Below are 23,411 nucleotides of genomic sequence, written 5' to 3'. Positions count from 1 at the left end.
TAGGAACAAACGAAAATACGCTTTCTAGCTCTGGTCGTGATCGGCGAAAAACGTTCTTTCCGGCAATTATACGCTGCGCTCGTGCGAACGTAAATACGCCTACGCTCGTGTGAACGCACCCTTAGGTGGTATCTTTTAATTTAATTACATGTACGTATTTTGGGCTGGCAATCATTTTTTGCAATGAGGTTTAATTAAGATTTTTTGCACCATTTGTCTTCTGCAGCTTCTACATATCACTTCATATAGACGCTGCAGTCTGAGGGCTCTTTTACATTGAATGATCGTTCGTTGTAAATTCTGGCAGCAAATGAACGGCTCATGATAATTCGCACATTAGTCTGTAAACAGGCAGCCATTCATCTGGGCTTTTATGCCTGCAGAAACTGGAAGATAAGCAAACAAATAATCGGCAGGTTTACATTTTACAAATCTGGTTCAGTGTCACATGATGCCGCGATGATCATTCTGTGTAAGAAGCCTTAGACTGCAGCATCTGTATAAAGAGATATGTAGAAGCTGCAGAAGACAAACTCTGCAAACATTTCTAATGAAATCTTACTGAAGGATTGTCAGCCCAACAGATGTGCACTTAAATGGGAATACAAATTTTGCAGCCCCAAAGTAAATCAATGGCGGTGCAGCATAGCGTAATATACTGCACAAATACGCCCGTTTGAATGAGCCCTTCAGTCTATGCTTTACTATATAGTTAAAATAAAAAGCAGTGAAGCCGCTCTATGGATACAGCTCAAGGGAAAGATTCCCTACATTTTTTTTGCTTTTCATGTGTTTTAAGGCCAATTTACATGCAAAAACAATCTTTTAAAAGACAAAGATTTTGTGATCCATTTGCATAAAATGTTAATGGCCATCAACACATTTTCATTTGCATGTAAAAGGGCTTATAGGAGCTATTTGCAGAGCCCAGCGTGTGATTAATCACACGCCCAGCTGTGCATACAGGTGCATTGTCCTCTTCACGGCTGCCGGTAGATTACAATGTTATCTGCCAACTCCCGCGGAGATAACAGCATGCGGTCTATTTGGAGATACTTTATCTTCAGTAGCTGAACGATGGATTTTAAGTTCACCTTAAAATCATTGTTTAAGTTAAAACCGCACGATGCCCGCTATTACATGTAACAATTATCACTCATTTTCAGTCGTTTGAACAAATTTTGAGCGATAATCGTTGCGTGTAAATGGGCTTTTACAGTGTTTTAGTTGGTATTTAGTGGAGGGTATTTTCACACCTGCTTTAGGCTTTCAGTCTCAATTCCATCTCTCGGTTACATTTTTTGGAGCAGAAAAATCGTAATAACTAATGAAACAAGCAACCTGAAAGTATTTTGTTTTTTTTTTTTTAAAACCTATTGAAATCAATGAAGAGAAACACAGAAACCTTTATTTCAGTTTTAATTCTGTTCTTCTACTCTAAAAACAGAACAGAGAGACGGAAACGTACCCCGAATTACATCAAATGGTTCTTGTCAGCCAAGTCCACTCAAATATTTGATTTATATACAAATCAGAAAACAAAAATGGAGACGTGGAGGTAATCCATGCCAGGCAGCATATTCATCAAGCAGCATGTGCCATTCTGATGAATACAATGTAAGCCACACTTAAGGCTCTCTCTCAGGAGAGTTTTTTTTTTACCGCGTACTACACGCGCGGGCTTGTGCGTGTAATATGCGGTAACTAACCTCACATTACTATCAACAGTACCTCACAAACATAGCAAGCGCAAAACACGCAACATCTTGGCGTGCAAACATGCCAAGATAGTGTATAGGGATTTGTAGGCATGTATTGAGTACTGTTGCGTGCGCCCCTCATGTTACTTACTGGCACACTGCTTAGTAAATGAATATTCCCCAGACATTTCTGTCTCTACAAAAGAAGAGGAGTATTTGGGAGAAAGCCTCATTTGTTCTGGTTTGCATAAAGACCTACCGTGTTTCCCCGAAAATAAGACATTAATTTTTGCCCCCAAAGAAGCACAGGGTCTTATCATACTTACCTAGCAGGCGCCGCCAGGGTCCCCCCTGCTGGTCTCCACAGTTCCAGCAGGCTTCTTGCAGCTCTCAGCCGCTGGTTTGTAAACCCCGCCTTCAAGCAAGCGACTGCTTTGATTTGTTATCGAGCGCTGCAGCTCAGCCAATCAATTAATCACCGAGACAGTTGGAATTCCCTAAGAATTCAAAAACCCCTATCACCGAGGGAACCACAAAACTAAAATATAACCTTTATTAATATCAAAACTAAAATACGTGAAGGCCTTGTTTAGCAACTTTTGATAAAACCTCTATTAAATTAATGCTCACAATTGGTTCTATGTTATCTCTACTTAGAGGATATCTACCATAGTTTTTGACCTAGCCACCACATAATATTGCTCAAGTTTAATGAAGTGGTGTATAAGGCATAGAAATCCTGAAGTAACTAGCAATAGTGAATGATATTTTCACTAGCTTTAATCTTAAAGGAATATATTCCTTCAGAGAATATTAATGAAACTCTGTGGGGATCAATTACCATTAACAGGTATCACTTTAATTCCCCCACTAATGATGCAATGGGGAATTAGTGATATATTAATTTCAATTTAAATGGTAAAGAGTCCCCTTATTAAAGCCTCAACCATTGCCAATGAACTAGGTATTGATTATTACCTATACCCGATTATGATTTATAAATCAGGGCACAGGAAAATACCGTGTTCAATAAGCAGAACCAATATATTTGTGATAATAAAAATGGACGAACAGTCAGCACATATATATGTGTTTTACAGTGCTGACTATTTTTCCTTTCATTTAACGGCAATTGTACAAGCCGTAACTGCTCTTTTTTCACGTGCTCTTAAAGCACTAGGGTGAACTAACAGGTGCATACACAGAAAATCCCTTAATGAATTACAGGATTTCTGTGTGCCCTCTCTGTTTCCAGATTTATGTCACCCTTAAAAAAGTCAGGGATACATTGGAGTCAAATGGCCCAATTATAAATTGCCATCAATAGTAAGACTACCAAGGTTAACCCTAACCCCAATCTAATAACCCCATCGACGCGTTTCAACAGTGTATTTATTCATCACTGTATCATCAGGATGGTTTGTTACAGCCAGCCGTCTAGGCTTAGATGCAAACAGCCTGACGGCTGTATTGAAATGAGCAGCGCTGGTAAGTAAACCTCCGGTAGAGGCTTATATGTGCCAAGCCACGCCTCCCTTCCCAGGGGGCTTGTCCCGGACAGCCAATCAGCTGACAAACAGTGTTCCGCTGTCATCTGGTGGGACGCGTTGTAGCGGCGTCCCGGCGCATGCGCAGTAGAGTCCGGGACGCGGCGCCAACCATGCCAACCACTGACACAGCGGCGGCCGCGTAACCCGGCAACCACGCACGGCGTGATGACGCGGACCCGTAGCCGGGCTTGGATAGCCCCTGAATAGGCGATCATAGAACGGGATTTCCTAGAACAAGAAGGCAAACTGGTGTTTAATCGCTACAGTAAGGGAAAGTTACAATGTATTCTATTAGGGATAATACATCTGTATATTCATGGGGCTCAATTTATATGGATAATCTTTAAGGTATACCTTGATGCAAACTGCCCCTTATTTTATGTGGGATATGTGCAATATAGAATGCAATATGTGATAACTTGTATATACCATGGTTATATTAGGTATTTACTGACACCTTATGTATATTAATTACTACGTATTAAGGTATTTATTATATGATACCCAACACATTAAAGAATATACCCCCATTATTAAATGGGACTGTAGTAATATAAATAAGGATACACTGGTACTTGACGCATATTATATATTTAGGTGACCCTTATTAATAAAATACTATGATTATATATACATAGAAGTTATCTTTTAATTATTCATCACCTAATTGCATATCCCAATAATACATATACGGAATATACCCCATGATGCTCACATTATCCCTGAATATAATATGTAGAAACACTGTATAAACCTCTCGATCTGTAATACACCATTTTATGCAGAAGAGAATTTTAGATAAATGCTGCAAATGATAAATTCTCGTTCAGGCCTTTCGGCGCGCAAGACTGTAATCGATGAATCCATTTGGTTTCCTTTTGCATTAATCTCCTATCTACGTTACCCCTTCTACCATTCTCTCGAATGATCTCAATACCCTGGAATGTTAACGATTGTGGATCATTTTGATGCTTATCACGTACGTGAATTGCAAGGCTTGTATTTTCGCTACGGTCAATGTTCCCGACATGTTCCAATACTCGTCTTCTTAATTGGCGGATGGTTTTACCGATATAATCGAGCGGACATGTACAAGTAGCTTTATATACAACGCCCATGGACCTACAGTTTATAAAGTCCATTATTTGGTACTGTTTACCCGTGGAAGAACTTGTAAAGGTCCTCCCACGTTGGATATATTTGCAGGCCTTACAGCCCGCACACCGATACGTTCCTTTGGGTAAATCTGATCCTAGCCAGGATATAGAAGTTTCTTTTGGAGAGAATAGGCTATGGACCAATCTGTCCTTTAGATTGCGTCCACGTCTGTAAGTTATCATGGGTTTTTTTGGGAGATGTACCTCAAGGTCTTTATCTCTCCTCAATATATCCCAGTATTTACTCAGGATTTGCCTAACTTCGTGTGATCGATCGTCGTACGTACCAATAAGACGGATCTTGGTGTCTGCATCATTACGTTTTTTTGGTTTGAGAAACTCTTCTCTCCTGTATTTCTTGGCAAATTGATCAGCCACCTCTACCACCTCCTGCGGGTATCCCCTATCTGCAAATCTCCGACTCATCTCTTTAGATTTGATCTCGTAATCATCCTCAGATGTACAATTGCGTCTAGTTCGGATGAATTGTCCCTTGGGGATCCCCTTCTTTAGGGATCTGGGATGATGACTTTCCCAGTGTAATAGGGTATTGGTGGCTGTTGTTTTACGGTAGATTGACGTCTGTAAAGAACCATCGTCACACTTTGTTATGAGGAGATCTAAAAATGTGATACGTTGCGGATCGATTTCTGCCGTGAAGAATAGACCCAACTCGTTGTTGTTCAAGTGGGAGATGAATTTGTGGAAGTCCTCAACTTCTCCGGTCCATAGTATCAACACGTCGTCGATAAAACGGACCCAGAGTTCTACCGATGTCGTCCAGTTCTCGTTTGTCTCAATGAACACAGAGGTCTCCTCCCACCAGCCCAGGTACAAGTTGGCATAACTGGGGGCACAAGGGCTCCCCATTGCTGTACCCCTGAGCTGGTGGAAGTGCTTCCCCTCAAAGAGGAAGTGGTTCTTAGTGAGAACAAACGAGAGGAAACTTAAGAGCATATCGTTATGCTCTTTAAGATGTATGTCCCTCTGATTGAGATAGAACTCCACCGCCTTGATGCCCCCGCTATGCGGAATGGAGCTATACAAAGCTTCCACGTCTAGTGATGCAAGCTTTGTGTCCGGTGCAAGAACTATACCATCTAGACGTTTTAGGACATCGGTTGTATCCTTGATATACGCTGGAAGCGCTTCCACAAACGGCCTTAGCAACGTATCGACATACGTACTAATGCCCTGGGTGAGGCTATCATTGCCCGCCACAATAGGACGACCTTTCAGTGGATTCAAACCTTTGTGGATTTTAGGTAAACTATAAAAAGTCGCTACCTGGGGAGTTGGTGAGTACAAATACAAAAACTCTTTGTCATCGATGAGTTCATTATTCTTGGCTTCCAACAGGATATTTTTCAACTCCTGTAGGGTTGAGTCAGTCGGATCATACGGGAGGACCTCATAATTTGATCTATCTTTCAAAATTCTTAAGCACATGTTTCTATACATATCGCGATTCATTATTACTATGTTGCCCCCCTTATCGGAGGGCTTGATGACTAAATCACTTTCTTTTTCAATCGCTAACAGTGCTTTTTTCTCTTCCGGCGTTAAGTTTTGATGGCCAAATTTTCTTTCCCTGGATAATTTATCTAGTTCATTATTTACCATATTTTCAAATATCTCGATATATGGAGATTCTCCAGAAGTAGGCCAACCTGTACTCTTAGGTTTCAAGCTGGTAAATGGGCCTTTATATGGATCTTTACTACCTTCCTTTTCAAGTGACTCCAATATCTCGATAGCGGCTAGATCATCCCTCGTTATTCCAAGGTCATTGCATTTTTTCCTTTCTGCAATGGCAAAATGCTTTTTCCATTTTAACTTACGTAAAAATAACGCCACATCTTTGGTCCACTCGAATGAATTGAATTTATTCGTAGGGATAAATGACAATCCCTTCTTAATTACTCTTTCCTCGTATTTAGTGAGAACTCTCGATGACAAGTTGATTATTTGTAACTCATCCTCTCTATCTTTCCCAGTAACATCCACTTCTAAGCTTAATGGTGGTGCGGCTGCGCCTGATATATTTGTGGCGTTTCCATCACTGTTCGATTCCGTGTCATATAATGGGTAATGGGTTGCCCTAAAAAATGATCATCATTGGAGCTCCCCCTACCTCTCCCTCTGCCTCTAGATTTAGCTTTATATCCCCCTCTTCCTCTTCCTTTCCCTATGTAACCTGGTCTCCGTGTTGGTTCATGGGTAGAGTAGTCACTTTCGGATGAACTTATTTCTGTTTCAGTTTGTTGTCTTGTCTCATACACTCTATTCTCAGAAAAGTCCCTTAGGTCCCTCTGATACTGATGATGTTTCCGCTCTTTCAAATACACAGTATATTTTTCAATAGTTAATTTTAGTGTATTTTCCCTTTTCTCATAATCTGATTCATCCACAAATTTTTTTCCTTCCTTTATAAGTTCCTCCAGTGCCCTACTCAATCTTTCAAGGTTACCACGTTCTTCTTCTAGCAATAAATTCATAAGCCTCAGAGAACTATCCGTAGATTCCTTCTCCCACTTACTCATGAATTCAGAAGTTCTTAATTTTGGGGGTGGCAGAAGGTGGATCCTCAAGCCGCGAGGTACAATTTTATTCTCCAAATATGTGGAGAGTGCTTGAACCTCCCACCATGTCTTAACAAATTCCTTGTACGTTTTGGTGATATTGCGAAAAGCCTGATTAATAGATGTACTCTGCAGTTGTGTATTCATGTCCTTATCAGAAAAGACCGTCTTGGCCTCCATCAACCACGAGGCCGTATTGATGCTCCCTGACAGGAAGCCTGCCATTGTGTAAATATAACTAATCACCGAGACAGTTGGAATTCCCTAAGAATTCAAAAACCCCTATCACCGAGGGAACCACAAAACTAAAATATAACCTTTATTAATATCAAAACTAAAATACGTGAAGGCCTTGTTTAGCAACTTTTGATAAAACCTCTATTAAATTAATGCTCACAATTGGTTCTATGTTATCTCTACTTAGAGGATATCTACCATAGTTTTTGACCTAGCCACCACATAATATTGCTCAAGTTTAATGAAGTGGTGTATAAGGCATAGAAATCCTGAAGTAACTAGCAATAGTGAATGATATTTTCACTAGCTTTAATCTTAAAGGAATATATTCCTTCAGAGAATATTAATGAAACTCTGTGGGGATCAATTACCATTAACAGGTATCACTTTAATTCCCCCACTAATGATGCAATGGGGAATTAGTGATATATTAATTTCAATTTAAATGGTAAAGAGTCCCCTTATTAAAGCCTCAACCATTGCCAATGAACTAGGTATTGATTATTACCTATACCCGATTATGATTTATAAATCAGGGCACAGGAAAATACCGTGTTCAATAAGCAGAACCAATATATTTGTGATAATAAAAATGGACGAACAGTCAGCACATATATATGTGTTTTACAGTGCTGACTATTTTTCCTTTCATTTAACGGCAATTGTACAAGCCGTAACTGCTCTTTTTTCACGTGCTCTTAAAGCACTAGGGTGAACTAACAGGTGCATACACAGAAAATCCCTTAATGAATTACAGGATTTCTGTGTGCCCTCTCTGTTTCCAGATTTATGTCACCCTTAAAAAAGTCAGGGATACATTGGAGTCAAATGGCCCAATTATAAATTGCCATCAATAGTAAGACTACCAAGGTTAACCCTAACCCCAATCTAATAACCCCATCGACGCGTTTCAACAGTGTATTTATTCATCACTGTATCATCAGGATGGTTTGTTACAGCCAGCCGTCTAGGCTTAGATGCAAACAGCCTGACGGCTGTATTGAAATGAGCAGCGCTGGTAAGTAAACCTCCGGTAGAGGCTTATATGTGCCAAGCCACGCCTCCCTTCCCAGGGGGCTTGTCCCGGACAGCCAATCAGCTGACAAACAGTGTTCCGCTGTCATCTGGTGGGACGCGTTGTAGCGGCGTCCCGGCGCATGCGCAGTAGAGTCCGGGACGCGGCGCCAACCATGCCAACCACTGACACAGCGGCGGCCGCGTAACCCGGCAACCACGCACGGCGTGATGACGCGGACCCGTAGCCGGGCTTGGATAGCCCCTGAATAGGCGATCATAGAACGGGATTTCCTAGAACAAGAAGGCAAACTGGTGTTTAATCGCTACAGTAAGGGAAAGTTACAATGTATTCTATTAGGGATAATACATCTGTATATTCATGGGGCTCAATTTATATGGATAATCTTTAAGGTATACCTTGATGCAAACTGCCCCTTATTTTATGTGGGATATGTGCAATATAGAATGCAATATGTGATAACTTGTATATACCATGGTTATATTAGGTATTTACTGACACCTTATGTATATTAATTACTACGTATTAAGGTATTTATTATATGATACCCAACACATTAAAGAATATACCCCCATTATTAAATGGGACTGTAGTAATATAAATAAGGATACACTGGTACTTGACGCATATTATATATTTAGGTGACCCTTATTAATAAAATACTATGATTATATATACATAGAAGTTATCTTTTAATTATTCATCACCTAATTGCATATCCCAATAATACATATACGGAATATACCCCATGATGCTCACATTATCCCTGAATATAATATGTAGAAACACTGTATAAACCTCTCGATCTGTAATACACCATTTTATGCAGAAGAGAATTTTAGATAAATGCTGCAAATGATAAATTCTCGTTCAGGCCTTTCGGCGCGCAAGACTGTAATCGATGAATCCATTTGGTTTCCTTTTGCATTAATCTCCTATCTACGTTACCCCTTCTACCATTCTCTCGAATGATCTCAATACCCTGGAATGTTAACGATTGTGGATCATTTTGATGCTTATCACGTACGTGAATTGCAAGGCTTGTATTTTCGCTACGGTCAATGTTCCCGACATGTTCCAATACTCGTCTTCTTAATTGGCGGATGGTTTTACCGATATAATCGAGCGGACATGTACAAGTAGCTTTATATACAACGCCCATGGACCTACAGTTTATAAAGTCCATTATTTGGTACTGTTTACCCGTGGAAGAACTTGTAAAGGTCCTCCCACGTTGGATATATTTGCAGGCCTTACAGCCCGCACACCGATACGTTCCTTTGGGTAAATCTGATCCTAGCCAGGATATAGAAGTTTCTTTTGGAGAGAATAGGCTATGGACCAATCTGTCCTTTAGATTGCGTCCACGTCTGTAAGTTATCATGGGTTTTTTTGGGAGATGTACCTCAAGGTCTTTATCTCTCCTCAATATATCCCAGTATTTACTCAGGATTTGCCTAACTTCGTGTGATCGATCGTCGTACGTACCAATAAGACGGATCTTGGTGTCTGCATCATTACGTTTTTTTGGTTTGAGAAACTCTTCTCTCCTGTATTTCTTGGCAAATTGATCAGCCACCTCTACCACCTCCTGCGGGTATCCCCTATCTGCAAATCTCCGACTCATCTCTTTAGATTTGATCTCGTAATCATCCTCAGATGTACAATTGCGTCTAGTTCGGATGAATTGTCCCTTGGGGATCCCCTTCTTTAGGGATCTGGGATGATGACTTTCCCAGTGTAATAGGGTATTGGTGGCTGTTGTTTTACGGTAGATTGACGTCTGTAAAGAACCATCGTCACACTTTGTTATGAGGAGATCTAAAAATGTGATACGTTGCGGATCGATTTCTGCCGTGAAGAATAGACCCAACTCGTTGTTGTTCAAGTGGGAGATGAATTTGTGGAAGTCCTCAACTTCTCCGGTCCATAGTATCAACACGTCGTCGATAAAACGGACCCAGAGTTCTACCGATGTCGTCCAGTTCTCGTTTGTCTCAATGAACACAGAGGTCTCCTCCCACCAGCCCAGGTACAAGTTGGCATAACTGGGGGCACAAGGGCTCCCCATTGCTGTACCCCTGAGCTGGTGGAAGTGCTTCCCCTCAAAGAGGAAGTGGTTCTTAGTGAGAACAAACGAGAGGAAACTTAAGAGCATATCGTTATGCTCTTTAAGATGTATGTCCCTCTGATTGAGATAGAACTCCACCGCCTTGATGCCCCCGCTATGCGGAATGGAGCTATACAAAGCTTCCACGTCTAGTGATGCAAGCTTTGTGTCCGGTGCAAGAACTATACCATCTAGACGTTTTAGGACATCGGTTGTATCCTTGATATACGCTGGAAGCGCTTCCACAAACGGCCTTAGCAACGTATCGACATACGTACTAATGCCCTGGGTGAGGCTATCATTGCCCGCCACAATAGGACGACCTTTCAGTGGATTCAAACCTTTGTGGATTTTAGGTAAACTATAAAAAGTCGCTACCTGGGGAGTTGGTGAGTACAAATACAAAAACTCTTTGTCATCGATGAGTTCATTATTCTTGGCTTCCAACAGGATATTTTTCAACTCCTGTAGGGTTGAGTCAGTCGGATCATACGGGAGGACCTCATAATTTGATCTATCTTTCAAAATTCTTAAGCACATGTTTCTATACATATCGCGATTCATTATTACTATGTTGCCCCCCTTATCACTCATTTTCAGTCGTTTGAACAAATTTTGAGCGATAATCGTTGCGTGTAAATGGGCTTTTACAGTGTTTTAGTTGGTATTTAGTGGAGGGTATTTTCACACCTGCTTTAGGCTTTCAGTCTCAATTCCATCTCTCGGTTACATTTTTTGGAGCAGAAAAATCGTAATAACTAATGAAACAAGCAACCTGAAAGTATTTTGTTTTTTTTTTTTTAAAACCTATTGAAATCAATGAAGAGAAACACAGAAACCTTTATTTCAGTTTTAATTCTGTTCTTCTACTCTAAAAACAGAACAGAGAGACGGAAACGTACCCCGAATTACATCAAATGGTTCTTGTCAGCCAAGTCCACTCAAATATTTGATTTATATACAAATCAGAAAACAAAAATGGAGACGTGGAGGTAATCCATGCCAGGCAGCATATTCATCAAGCAGCATGTGCCATTCTGATGAATACAATGTAAGCCACACTTAAGGCTCTCTCTCAGGAGAGTTTTTTTTTTACCGCGTACTACACGCGCGGGCTTGTGCGTGTAATATGCGGTAACTAACCTCACATTACTATCAACAGTACCTCACAAACATAGCAAGCGCAAAACACGCAACATCTTGGCGTGCAAACATGCCAAGATAGTGTATAGGGATTTGTAGGCATGTATTGAGTACTGTTGCGTGCGCCCCTCATGTTACTTACTGGCACACTGCTTAGTAAATGAATATTCCCCAGACATTTCTGTCTCTACAAAAGAAGAGGAGTATTTGGGAGAAAGCCTCATTTGTTCTGGTTTGCATAAAGACCTACCGTGTTTCCCCGAAAATAAGACATTAATTTTTGCCCCCAAAGAAGCACAGGGTCTTATCATACTTACCTAGCAGGCGCCGCCAGGGTCCCCCCTGCTGGTCTCCACAGTTCCAGCAGGCTTCTTGCAGCTCTCAGCCGCTGGTTTGTAAACCCCGCCTTCAAGCAAGCGACTGCTTTGATTTGTTATCGAGCGCTGCAGCTCAGCCAATCAATGCAGCGCTTGATGAACCAATCACAGCCATTCAATGCGATGGCTGTGATTGATTCATCGAGGGCCGCAGTGATTGGCTGAATCGCCGTGCTCCAAAAGCAATAAGCTGAACAATCGCTTGCTGGAGGCGTGGTTTACAAACCTTGATACCAGCAATCGATCTTCTGGCGCCGGCTGAGAACTGGAAGGAAGCCTGCCGGAACTGCGGAGACCAGCAGGAGGGACCTGGACGGCGCCTGCTAGGTAATGTATTGCTTTTTTTCCCCCTTTCATGTAGAATAGCTAGGGCTTATTTTCAAGGGAAACACTGTAAAAGAATACATACAAACCAAAGCAAAAGGAGTAACAGACAAGCAATGTAATAAAACAACACAGCTGGTGCTGTAAAATGGATATCAGGAGATTGACCTTTCAGAGATATTTCATTTGATGCCATAGAACAAATAGACAGCTAGGCCAATAAGAAGAACAGCTAAAAAGAAGAGAAGAGTCAGCCGGAGCTGGAACAGCAGGTAAGACAAAAGTCCATTTACAAGCATGGAGAAGGAAATGATGAAGAGTCTGGTGAGGTTACTGCTGTGTTTCATTACGGCAGACATAATTAAACCATTGAGTGCCTGGCTTATGATGATAACCAAAACCCAAAAGGAGAACCCATCCAGAAAACCGCTATTGTGACTTCCTGTGAAGTGGATCAGAACGTTGACTAGGATGCCAAAAGAATACAAGAAAATGTTCTGCAGGTTCAGCGAGATCCTCTGAGTTTTCAGCGTCACCTCTGTGTAAACAGCGGACAGTCCAGAAATCAAGCAGTAGATGACCATGAGGAGGAGGCCTTGTAGGCTGATGTAGAGATGGGCGTCACTCGATTGTTCCTCTAGATCCTGTATGCCACCGTAGCTGTAGACCACACCGGCCGCCGTCAGCAAGGACAGGGCCAGCCACTTCCGGAGGAAGAGCTTCTGGCCTAAGAAGATGCTGTACATGAGAGCAGTACTGACAATCTTTAAGTTACTCAAGACTTGGAAGCTGCTTGGGTCCATAAAGTGCTGCATGTGGACTACTAGATTATTATTGGCACCGTACAGGATAGCTGGCAAAGCATAAGGGATGGCCAGACGCCAGGAGACCTGGAATGGCATGGACTTCCGATCCCACATCAGAAGCATCACCGCTGATATCATCAACTTGGACACTTCAATTAGGAGGACGACGGAAGAAGAACTAAAGGGGATTTGTCCACCAACTCTGCACAAAGATATCAAAGGAGCATGAGAGCCGTAAATGACTACAGATACCGCTAGCATCAGTCCCCATAAAGCACCCTTGGGCACCCCACTGGCGGAGGAATGTACCGATTCCTCTGGTCCCTTAATATTAACAACAAACATCCCTGCTGAACCATATAATAGGCGGTTATACGGATATTTCCATGGTTGGCATCACATTCCATTTATTTATATACAAATTTAAAGGTGTTTATGCAATTGAAAGATATAGAAATAAAGGTGCAGACAGAACGTCCGGTAAGAGCTAGAAGAAAGCCATTTGTATGATATATATGTGGTAACTAGAGAGTTATATCCCAGACGTTTCCCCGGATGCTCGGCAATCGATGGCGAGGTTTCCGCGGCTCTGTAACATTTCATCCAAAACACAATGTATTAAATATAGAGAAGTAGAATGTAGGAAAGCACTTAGCAGCACCTTGCATCTGCTGAGCTAATCCCTATTACCCACTGGCCATTGCGATGAGCCAACTGCACAGGCTGCAATAGTATACAGCTGTCAAGTACCCGATATTGTGAACAGGTCCAATAAAGCACTTAAAGCATTGAGGGAGCGTTTAAAAAGGAGAATCAGCACTTTCTTTCCAGTCTAATCTGGTCCTTTTCTTAAAGAACCAAGGTAGTCCTTGATAGTCTTCTCCACATTGGGAACCGCATAGGCTTGGGCGGCGTAGATCCCAGTGCAAGTTCCTACCACAAAGCCAAGGAAAGCAGAAGCCCTGAGTTTGGAAACGATATAGCCAGCTAGGAATCCCTTGAAAAATGGAGAACTCAGAAGAGTTCCTTCCTAGAAGAGAGGAAGACAATTAAAGATTGTAGACAACACACACGTTCAACTTTGCTGAAAGTGCATTGAGCTTATGCAGTAAATACACTGCATTTCCAACGCACCCATAGAGAACAATAGGGGTCTCGTGTGTAATACGCTGTAGAATAGAACAGGCTGTGCCCTTTTTTACGCGTGTAGCATACACAATAAATATACGCAAGTGGAACAATGAAAATCAATACATTTTCCTTGACGCCATTTACCGCGTACATTGTGCGCATAATACGCAATACAAATACGTTCGTGTGAGACGGCCTTAGACAGTTTTGCTAAATGAAAATTTTAGAGTCCCTGCTCCCATTGATATCAAACTTATGTATCATTTAAAACGTGAGTTAGGAAAGTTTCAAGTCAGGAAGATACTTTGTAATAACCGTATAGACATAACGCATCCATATAACCCATCGGTGACGTCTACATGTCCACTGATCGTCCACAACAATATGGACATCAAGCAATGAGTGGAGCCGTGGGGAGCGCAGTCTAGTATGGAGTAGGAGAGAGCGTTGATGAAGTCTCACCTGAGACCCTTCGGCCTGTCCTCCATTGTCCAGTTTACGCTGCAGGCTCTCTAGCTGATCTTTCAGGAAGCTGAGGTCCTTTAGTTTTGGGGAGCCCTAGTAAAAACACAGAGATAGATGAATGCAAACATTAAGTATGGACACAATCACCAGAACCGTTACTGTACTCCAAGAACAGCTGAAGGGAATAAGTTAAAATAGTAATTAGTCATTAGAGAATATTTGGTCAAAGAATAATTAGTTTTGCTTGCATTGTACAGCCCAAATAAGACTGGGACCCTCACATTACTGTAGAGACTAAGGCCCAATGTCCAAGGGTGGAATTGAATTGCGGCACCAACGCAGACGATCCGCAGTTCAAGCCGCCCATAGACCATCATGGGCGCACACAGCTGAATTTACGCATGCAAATTGGATTTGCAGATCTTTTGGAAAACTAATTGCAGCATGCTCCGTTTTACTGCGGGTCCCGCACGGACGGCTTCTATTGAAGTCAATGGAAGCCATCCAATCTTAACTTTTTTTGGAATTGGGGTTGTAAAACAAATCGCCTATAGGCCGGCTGCACACAACCGGGTCAGATTTTGCAAGCGTAATCCAGCAACCCTGCATACCTGCTTTGTTATCTTCATCTGTATGGAGGATGGCCATGGCCGCTCGCCATTGGACATGCGCAGTAAAGATTTTTTTTTTTTTTTTTTTTAAATCTGTGTTTCCCCATGGTTCTTGCAATGTCAATTGCGGATTTGCTGCAGGTCAATGGAAGTCAGTGGAAGCCAGCTGGGTGGAATCCGCACAAAAATAGGACATGCTGCGATTTTTCCTCCGCTCACGGAAATCACAATTGGTTTCTGCAAGTGTGCGTGTTCCGAACGGTATTTGCTGTGGAATCGGTTTATGTGCAGCCGACCGTAATGCTTGTACTCTGAGGTTTTTTTCACATGACCACAACAGCTAGTTGTAAATGTGCCTTAATTGTAAAATTGGCTCCCGATGTCTACAGTACGTAGCCCAACCCTAGAGAGCGCAAAATATTCCTTCTGGCGAGTCAAACGTAGACGTAGGTTTGCTTATTACGGAACATACAGACAGGTTCTTAGTTCTACAGTCAGGCCATCTGCAGTGTGATGCCTGTATTCCGATGACGGTTTGGGGCTCCGGCCAGCGACTGTTACTTTGACCTATTTTTACAAAGTTCCTGCCAGAAAACGGAAGCCCTTCAGATCAGCATTGATGTACCCCCTATTTACATCCCCATTTACTCCATGGACTAGCGGGTGTATAAACTATAGGCGTTCACCCGCCCGAGCCTCTGCTATCTGGCATCACTTCCAGCCAGATTGCTGGTTGCTGTAGGACAGCGGTTACACTTACAGCAGATTATTACATCCCATCACCCGGCTTATGTATTATCTCTGGGAACATACAACGAAAAGCAGATGGTGAAATCAAATTGTGCTCTGTGACATCATTGGAGGAGATTTAATTAGGAGCCGAGTTGCACACTCCCCGACAGCCAGCAGTGCACCGCATTACCCGGGTCCTGCGCTAATGCAGCATAAACCAGAAAATGAGGACATCAAATTTAACTAAAATTGAAGGCAGACTAATTACCAGGTTGCACATTAAGGCCGGCTGCACACGGACAAGTCAGGTACCGCATGTGGAATCCAGCCCTGGCAGCAGTGGCATCCGCCTTCTCTGTACTGCGGATGGTCCGCATGGCTCGCCATAAGACATCTGCAGCACAGATTTGTTTCTTAAACCTTTGCGTTTCCCGTGTCGTCGCCTAGTGATGACGCAGAATCCACGACCCTTCTGCAATGTCCGTGGATCAGACGGCTTCCACTGACATCAACGCAATCCGCGCAAAAATAGAACATGCTGCAATTTTGCCTCAGCAAGCAGAAAATTGCAGTTGATTTCCGCTCGTGTGCAAAAAAAGGTATTTTTTCAATGGCATGTTATGGCAGTATTTGCTGTGGATTCTGCAATGCCAATCCGCCCGAGTGCATTAGGCCTATAGGATGCACCATTACAAGCAGCACATATTGTGCTTTCATATGATAATACGGACAGTTCATTGTCTATACTGCACGGCACTCCTGATTTAGGCCTTATGTTCACGGCCGTATTGGTAAAACGTTGCAGGTGTTCCGACATAGTTTTACTGTTGTTTGTAAATACCGGCAGAGACCACGCATGGCTGCGGGTATCACATACACGTGGACATGCGCAGGGTGACTTTTTCTTTTTTAATTCCCCGCTGTTTCATAGTTGGGTCACGTATGGACAGCGTTGCATATGTGGCCTATATAAATGTATATGGCTCACGCTGCGCATGCTGCAATCTATTTCTCATGCGCATCCGCACCCACATGTATCCATGAAAGTTTATTGACTTTCATCAACTCCATTCACCGCATACCACGTGGCCGTGCATCGCCCGTGGACGTGAGCCCTTAGGCTGGGTTCACACAGGGCAGATTTGCCGCGGAAATTCCGGACGGACTTTACGCGCGGCAAATCCGCCTGCGGCCGCTAATCTCGGGATTAGCCAGCCATGTGGACGAGATTTCTCAGAAATTTCGTCCACACGGGACGGCCAATCCGCTGCGGTTAATCCGGCCGAAACCAGCATGTCTTTGTTTTTTCTTTCCGCTGCAGCCGCGCTCTCATCTATGAGAGGAAACGATGGGTTTTTCCACGGCAGTTCTCCCGGCGGAAATCTCCAGTTTTTGCTGCGGCCAAAACGCGGGATTTCCGGCGGGAATCTGCCCCGTGTGACCCCAGCCTTACAGTGAGCCCAGTCTCGGCCGTTGCCAAATATGGTACGAACGGTAAACGGTTTTGGCGGTGTTCCAACATTCGCAGTCCTCTTTCTGACCGGGTTTATTCCTTGCGAGGGCGTCATGCCATAAGTGCAGCAAGACAGAAGTGCGCAGGGGGGGAACAGATGGCAAGTTGTGGAGTATAAGCATGCTAATTGTGAGCTACATGTATGTAATCCCTCCGGCATTTCTCACTAGATGGGGATGTAGTTGCTGACAGGGCTGTTTATGTGACCAACAAGGGAGAAGTTTTCTGCAAGGGGGAACAAGCGTTACTAACCAGCCGGATACAGAAGAGAAGACAAGGTCTTGTTGCCAATTCCACTATTAGAGGTGTCGCGTTAGGACAGAATTTGGATGTGCCGAACGAGCCGCAGTCAGCGGAGATGAAAGGAGTATTGCGAATATTGTCAAAGCTGCAGGAGAGAGAGTGATGTTGATCTTGTGGCGCATCTTACAACCAATTATTTGTTTTAAAATAACTTGAATGAATTACAAAGTCTTAGCCCTGAGCTCTGTAAGGGTGCATTCACACGGGCGTCAGCGAGTGGCGCCTGACACTCCCGGGACGGAACTCGCATCACACAGGACACCCGCTATGTGGGGCCTTCAGCTGCCAAGAGGAGCCATAAACGGCTGACAGAGCAAGAGCACTCTAGCATGAAAGTGTTGTAATGATTAGGAAATAGCTGTACCTGGATACACATTGTACAGGAAACAAAGTATAAAGAAAAGGCGATGCAATAGCTATCTATGTCAAGGATGGTCTTAAATCAATGGCAATTAAAAATACACAAAGAACTAGAATCCCTCTGGGTTTGCTTGCAAACTAAGCAAGGAACTGGGATTATAGAATTGGTGTTATATATAAGCCTGAGAAAGGACCCTGAGAGGTTGGAAAGCTTGCTGTAACATCATGTATTTTTGTTAGCCATTATAAGGCATCATACCTACAAAATTACTTGGTTTCTCTCTGGGCAAATTAAGGATTGTGATAATCTGTTGGTTGATGAAATTACTCAAATGGCAATAAAGGCAGATATCGTAATAATTGATGAGTTCAACATGCCAATGCTGATTGTAATATCCCTGGTGCATCTACAAGCAGGAGGAAGAAATAGATAGAATCACACGAAAGGGGTATTCCCTAAATTGACTTATTACCTATCCACAGTATAGGTGACAAAAGCCCAATTGGTGGTGGTTCACAGCTGCCCCCCCCTAACTAAAAGAGAAAGGGAGTCGAGTGTTCCCCTTTCCACTTCACCATGGGGTTACTGCACCCTCAACACTAAGGAAGAGATTGAGTGGAGCGGCAGTTGTGCATGCGTGGTGTCCCTCCATTCATCTTCAATGAGACCGCTGAGTGCTTGTACTCTACTAGATCCATCAGCCCCATTGAAATGAATGAATCAGTCCTGCTCTTGTTTGGCCGCCGCTCCATTCAATCTGTACGTCACTTCAGGGATTGCCACGAGTCCACAATAAGGAGGTGGTGGTGACACGGGACCCCCATTGTCCAGATCAGTAGGGGTCTCAGCGTTGAGGCTCCCACCGATCAGTTTATCACCTGTGGATAGGTGAGTAAAGTCAATTTCGCAAATACCCCTTTAAACAAGCTTCTCTACAATAGCTTGTTGAGTTCCCAACCAGAGGAGATAAGCCTGGTCCTTTCGTATTCACAAATGGTGATCTGGTGCCGATGTTAAGGTAGAAGACAAGTTGGCTTCCAGCGACCACCAATGCTTACATAGTCACATAAGCAATCCGTTACTACAACCAAAGGATTTAGATTTCAGAAAGACTAATGTCAACGACCCCGATGGGCGAATAAAATGACTAGAGGGGATTAAACCACAAGAGTGATCAGTGGACACACAGTATTAAATACATACAGTCCATCTGAAGGCCGGGCTCACACGGGCGCAGGTTTACCTTGTATTATGCACATGTGATACGCTGTAATTTGTGGGCAAATATATTTACTTATCCTGCGTCACTCATATTTGCATGTATGTATTGCGTTTTACACAAGTGCAAAAAAGAACGCAACATATTCTATTTTGCCGTGTATTACACATGAGAGCCCATTGTTCTCTATGGACGCGTAATCAGTGCTGTCCATACACAACTATATTATACTGCGATCTGACAGGCAATCTGAAATGGCAGCCCTGAGGGCTTTCAGACATCGTGGGGGGCCGATCGGGACATTTAAATGCCATTGTCATATTTGACAGAAGCATTTAAAGAGTTAAAGGAGTTTTCAGTGGAAAATACTATTGATGAGCTATCTTCAGGATAGGTCATCAATAGTTGATCAACCAAGGTCTGCTGCTCGGGACCCGACCGATCAGCTGAGCGGGGGCATGCTGTTAGCGCCGCAAATACACAGAGATTAGAGAGGAAGTCTCAGCGCTGACCTCCGTGTAGTGGCAGGCATTGATTTCAATGGGAACTGTGGCTGCAGTTACAAGCATTGGCCACTACGCAGAGGTCGGCGCTGAGGCTTACGCTCCAATCTCTGTGTTATTGCGGCGCTAACAGCATGCACCCGCTCAGCTGATCGGTCGGGTCCCGAGCGGCAGACCTTGGTTGATCAACTATTGATGACCTATCCTGAAGATAGCTCATCAATAGTATTTTCCACTGAAAACTCCTTTAACTCTTTAAATGCTTCTGTCAAATATGACAATGGCATTTAAATGTCCCGATCGGCCCCCCGCGATGTCTGAAAGCCCCCAGGGCTGCCATTGTATGGAGCGGGATCAGCTCCCAACCCCTCCATACAAATCCTGAATCCCCATGATGCAACTGTATGTCATAGGAGTATTACAGGGTTAAAGAACTGCAATCTGTGATTGCTGCGCCTCGAAGGCTCCCTAAACATGGGCGAGTGCGGCATCGGGCTGTGAGGCGTGCAATTTACCCACAGATGCCAGGCGGTCTTCTGTCAAAAATGCCACCCATCACTTCAGGTGAAGTAGCGATTGTCCGGCGCGGCTTCCAGCCTCGGAGGATCGGCAAGTGTTTCCCATTGTTTTCAATAGGAAACCCAGCATCGCCCGCTGTGTGATTTGTTTTCTTGTCCCAGTGAAAACAATGGGCGATGCGTTCTGAAAACACGTAGATCAAGGGCATGCCCTGATGCGGGTAGAGGTGGGCAGAGATCGCTCATGTATACAACTCCATTTAAAAGAATGGGGTTCATATTCGTATGAGATTTCGGCACCTCGCAACACACAAATCTCAAGCGCTTTTCTTAGCCACATGAAAGTGCCTAAGGCCGCTCTCAACGTGCCTTCACAAAACGTGCGTTCGAAATCGCGGTATTTAACAGAAACTTCAAGCAGCGTTTTTGACCGCATTTTTTAATGCAGCCCATCATTGTGAGGTGCTTTAAAAGGCGCTAGAGCGCACGAAAATAGAGCAGACAGCGCTCGCAAATCCCGGGGTTAGAAATGCCACATTCGAACGCAGGCCTGTGAAGCGCCATTGAAATCAATAGAGCCATTGTACCGTGATTGGCGCAGCACTAATCGCGGTATAAACAGCTGTGAGAGCGGCCCAAGTCTGCTACTTACACTTGCAGCGTCAGCCCGGCAGCTGTCAGGAAGCCGCGAGCGCTAGTGGCAGCCGCTCCTGTAGAAGCAGCCTCACAGATTTGTCCGATCAATCCCTTCTAACAGGCAATGAAGACTGGAAACGGCCGATGTGGCCCCTGTCCACGAGGGCCCAGCTACATGGAAGCACGCGGATTTGTTCAGTGAAGAATGCGGCGCCTGCACTGCCTCCCTATGTGCGCGGTCACCGCATCGCTCACGGGTGAAAAAAGAACGCAACCAGGCCCAATTGATGTCCCTTTTTTCACACCATCACACGACAGCGTGCGTAGAAAATGCAGTAAACATGCGAGCAGCACCGCTATTTGTACAGTCACATGGCTTTTTATGGGCCAAATAGGACAGAATGTAATTTCTTAAATTCACGTAAAATAGGCATTTCCGAATGCATCAATGCAAAGCAATAGTGTTGTCTGCAGTCGACAGTACATCCGGAATGTGAATAGCTCTAAGGGTAGTAGAGAAGCAGGGAACAGCAGGCCAGCAAGTCTGACATCTGTAGTAGTTAATGGAGTTTTCCTGTCAAAGATGACCTGCGATTAGGATAGGTCATAACTAGTTGATCGGCCGGGGTCCATCACCTGGGACCCCCACAGATCAGCTGAGCAGGCGCATGCTGTCAGCACTGCAATAACACAGAGGTCGGAGCAGTAAGCCTTCACGCCGTCCTCTGCGTAGTGGCCGGCACTTGTAACTGCAGGCACGGCGCTCACTGGTTTCGATGGGGCTTCTCAGACATGCGCTAATACGCGGCGTTTTTCATGCGTCTTTGCATTTTACGACGCTTTACCTATTGAATGTGGTGCGTCTGCAGCGCAGCTGAAAACATGGAAGATGGCGGTTTCTGCGTTTTTGACAGCATTTTTCAGTTCTGGCGTTATCAGCTCGCTTGGCTGCATTATAACGGCGCTGAAAATGCAGTCAAACGCTGTCAGCGCAGCAGTAAGTGCAGGGTTTTCACGAGCGCCTGCCGCCGAGTATTCTGCACAAAAGTCACACAAATATAAAGCGCCATTCTTTTGAATACACTGAACATGAGCGATGCTGGGGGGGGGCGGACAAAAACACACCGCAGCCTGTCCTAATTTTCCGTTTTCAACGGGACGGTCAGGCATCGCACGCTGCCCGATATGATGTTTCCCATTTAGGTCAATGAGAAACGTGTGGCGATCCTCCGACACGCGTGAAACGAGCGCCAGAGGGTCGCAATTTTTGCATGACGCCTCGCATCCGCAGGTAGGGCGCACGGGGTTCTCTGCGCTCGCCTGGGTGAATGTAGCCTTCTGAAAGCCCTCGGGCTGCCTTATTAGATGGCGGTATAACACAATACTGTGGCATTACATCATACTGACCGCTCAGACCATCGCCGGTTCTCGACCCCCAGGACACCCTTAATAGTCATCGGGGTCTTCAGACGCACCGGTCACAACATTACAAGTAAACTTTTTTTGCCCTCATGTTAGTCACAAGAAGTAATTCCCCCCTCCCAAGGCCGTCGGGGGGCTGCGGGACGGGGTGCATGTGCTGGGCGGAAAGTCGGAGAAAGTCATCTAACTACCGAGCTTCTAGCTGCTTTCAGTAATGGCAGTCCTTACCAGGACCAAATGCCAGGGAAAAGCGGGAAATACCCGGGAAATACCCTCCCATTCATCCCCACGCCGCTCCTCCGCACTCACCTTGTCATCCGCCATTTTGTCCAGGCAGCGCATGCGCACTGATGGTGATACTGCTGGCCGATCGATGCTCTCTGGGGACGGCGAATCACGTGGTCTGATCCCCATCTCGGCGCTCGTCTGCTTTCCCTGCAGCGTCCTTTTTCATACATATGCATATTATCACATTAAACCCCTTCATGCACACATTAGGGGGGGCTCCCGGTATCCCCTGCCGCCCGCTATACGGTTGATGGAATTGCTTAATACGGCTGAGGTGTTGCAGAATTTGATAATATGCGCCCCCCGTATAGTGGGCGGCAGAGGATGCCGGGAGCCCCCCTAATGTGTACATGGGGGGAGAGGGTTAGTGGTTCTGAGCAGTGATATCCATCCAAGTGACGGCAAATAACGAGTTAAATGACAATATGGCAAAAGAAGAATGCATAATGGGGAAAAAAATCTGTCCGACCTCACACACGTGGTTACGCGCCCATTTGGGTGTTTTTAAGCGCATGCGTGCGTATTTTACTATATTCTTTGCACGCACGAGCAAAAAACCCAGCGAACGCGGCCCCCATTGATTGCAATGGGCCACTGTTTACTATGGGATATTCTCGTGCAATACGCAACTAAATAGAACATGCTGCACATTTTTTTTGCGCAAACTAGATGCACGCACAAAATACG

At 44.2% G+C, this 23,411-nt stretch overlaps 2 protein-coding genes across 2 annotated transcripts; both read right to left on the bottom strand.

The window, feature by feature from the left end:
* Window positions 1–11,192: 11,192 nt before the first annotated feature.
* SLC35A4 (solute carrier family 35 member A4) lies at window positions 11,193–13,370 on the bottom strand. The gene has a single exon (XM_066590687.1). The coding sequence runs from the start codon at window positions 13,365–13,367 to the stop codon at window positions 12,399–12,401; it is 969 nt and encodes a 322-aa protein (XP_066446784.1). The 5' UTR covers window positions 13,368–13,370; the 3' UTR covers window positions 11,193–12,398.
* Window positions 13,371–13,403: 33 nt separating this feature from the next.
* Window positions 13,404–22,792, bottom strand: LOC136611252 (SLC35A4 upstream open reading frame protein). Its single transcript, XM_066590688.1, has 3 exons — window positions 22,746–22,792; window positions 14,616–14,711; window positions 13,404–14,052 (listed from the first exon to the last, which is right to left on the bottom strand). The coding sequence occupies exons 1-3, from the start codon at window positions 22,776–22,778 to the stop codon at window positions 13,855–13,857; spliced, it is 327 nt and encodes a 108-aa protein (XP_066446785.1). The 5' UTR covers window positions 22,779–22,792; the 3' UTR covers window positions 13,404–13,854.
* Window positions 22,793–23,411: the final 619 nt, after the last annotated feature.

This window comes from Eleutherodactylus coqui, chromosome 2, assembly GCF_035609145.1.
Source record: "Eleutherodactylus coqui strain aEleCoq1 chromosome 2, aEleCoq1.hap1, whole genome shotgun sequence".
Lineage (NCBI taxonomy): Eukaryota > Metazoa > Chordata > Amphibia > Anura > Eleutherodactylidae > Eleutherodactylus > Eleutherodactylus coqui.
Note: the sequence above shows the minus strand (reverse complement) of the source record. Positions and strands in the feature narration are given on the sequence as shown.

Coding starts and splice junctions, on each gene's coding strand:
- SLC35A4 (XM_066590687.1), bottom strand. CDS start 13,367: ATGTTTGTTGTTAATATTAAGGGACCAGAGGAATCGGTACATTCCTCC.
- LOC136611252 (XM_066590688.1), bottom strand. CDS start 22,778: ATGCGCTGCCTGGACAAAATGGCGGATGACAAG. Junction 14,712..22,745: donor ACAAAATGGCGGATGACAAG/GTGAGTGCGGAG, acceptor TGTTTTTACTAG/GGCTCCCCAAAACTAAAGGA. Junction 14,053..14,615: donor GACAGGCCGAAGGGTCTCAG/GTGAGACTTCAT, acceptor CCTCTCTTCTAG/GAAGGAACTCTTCTGAGTTC.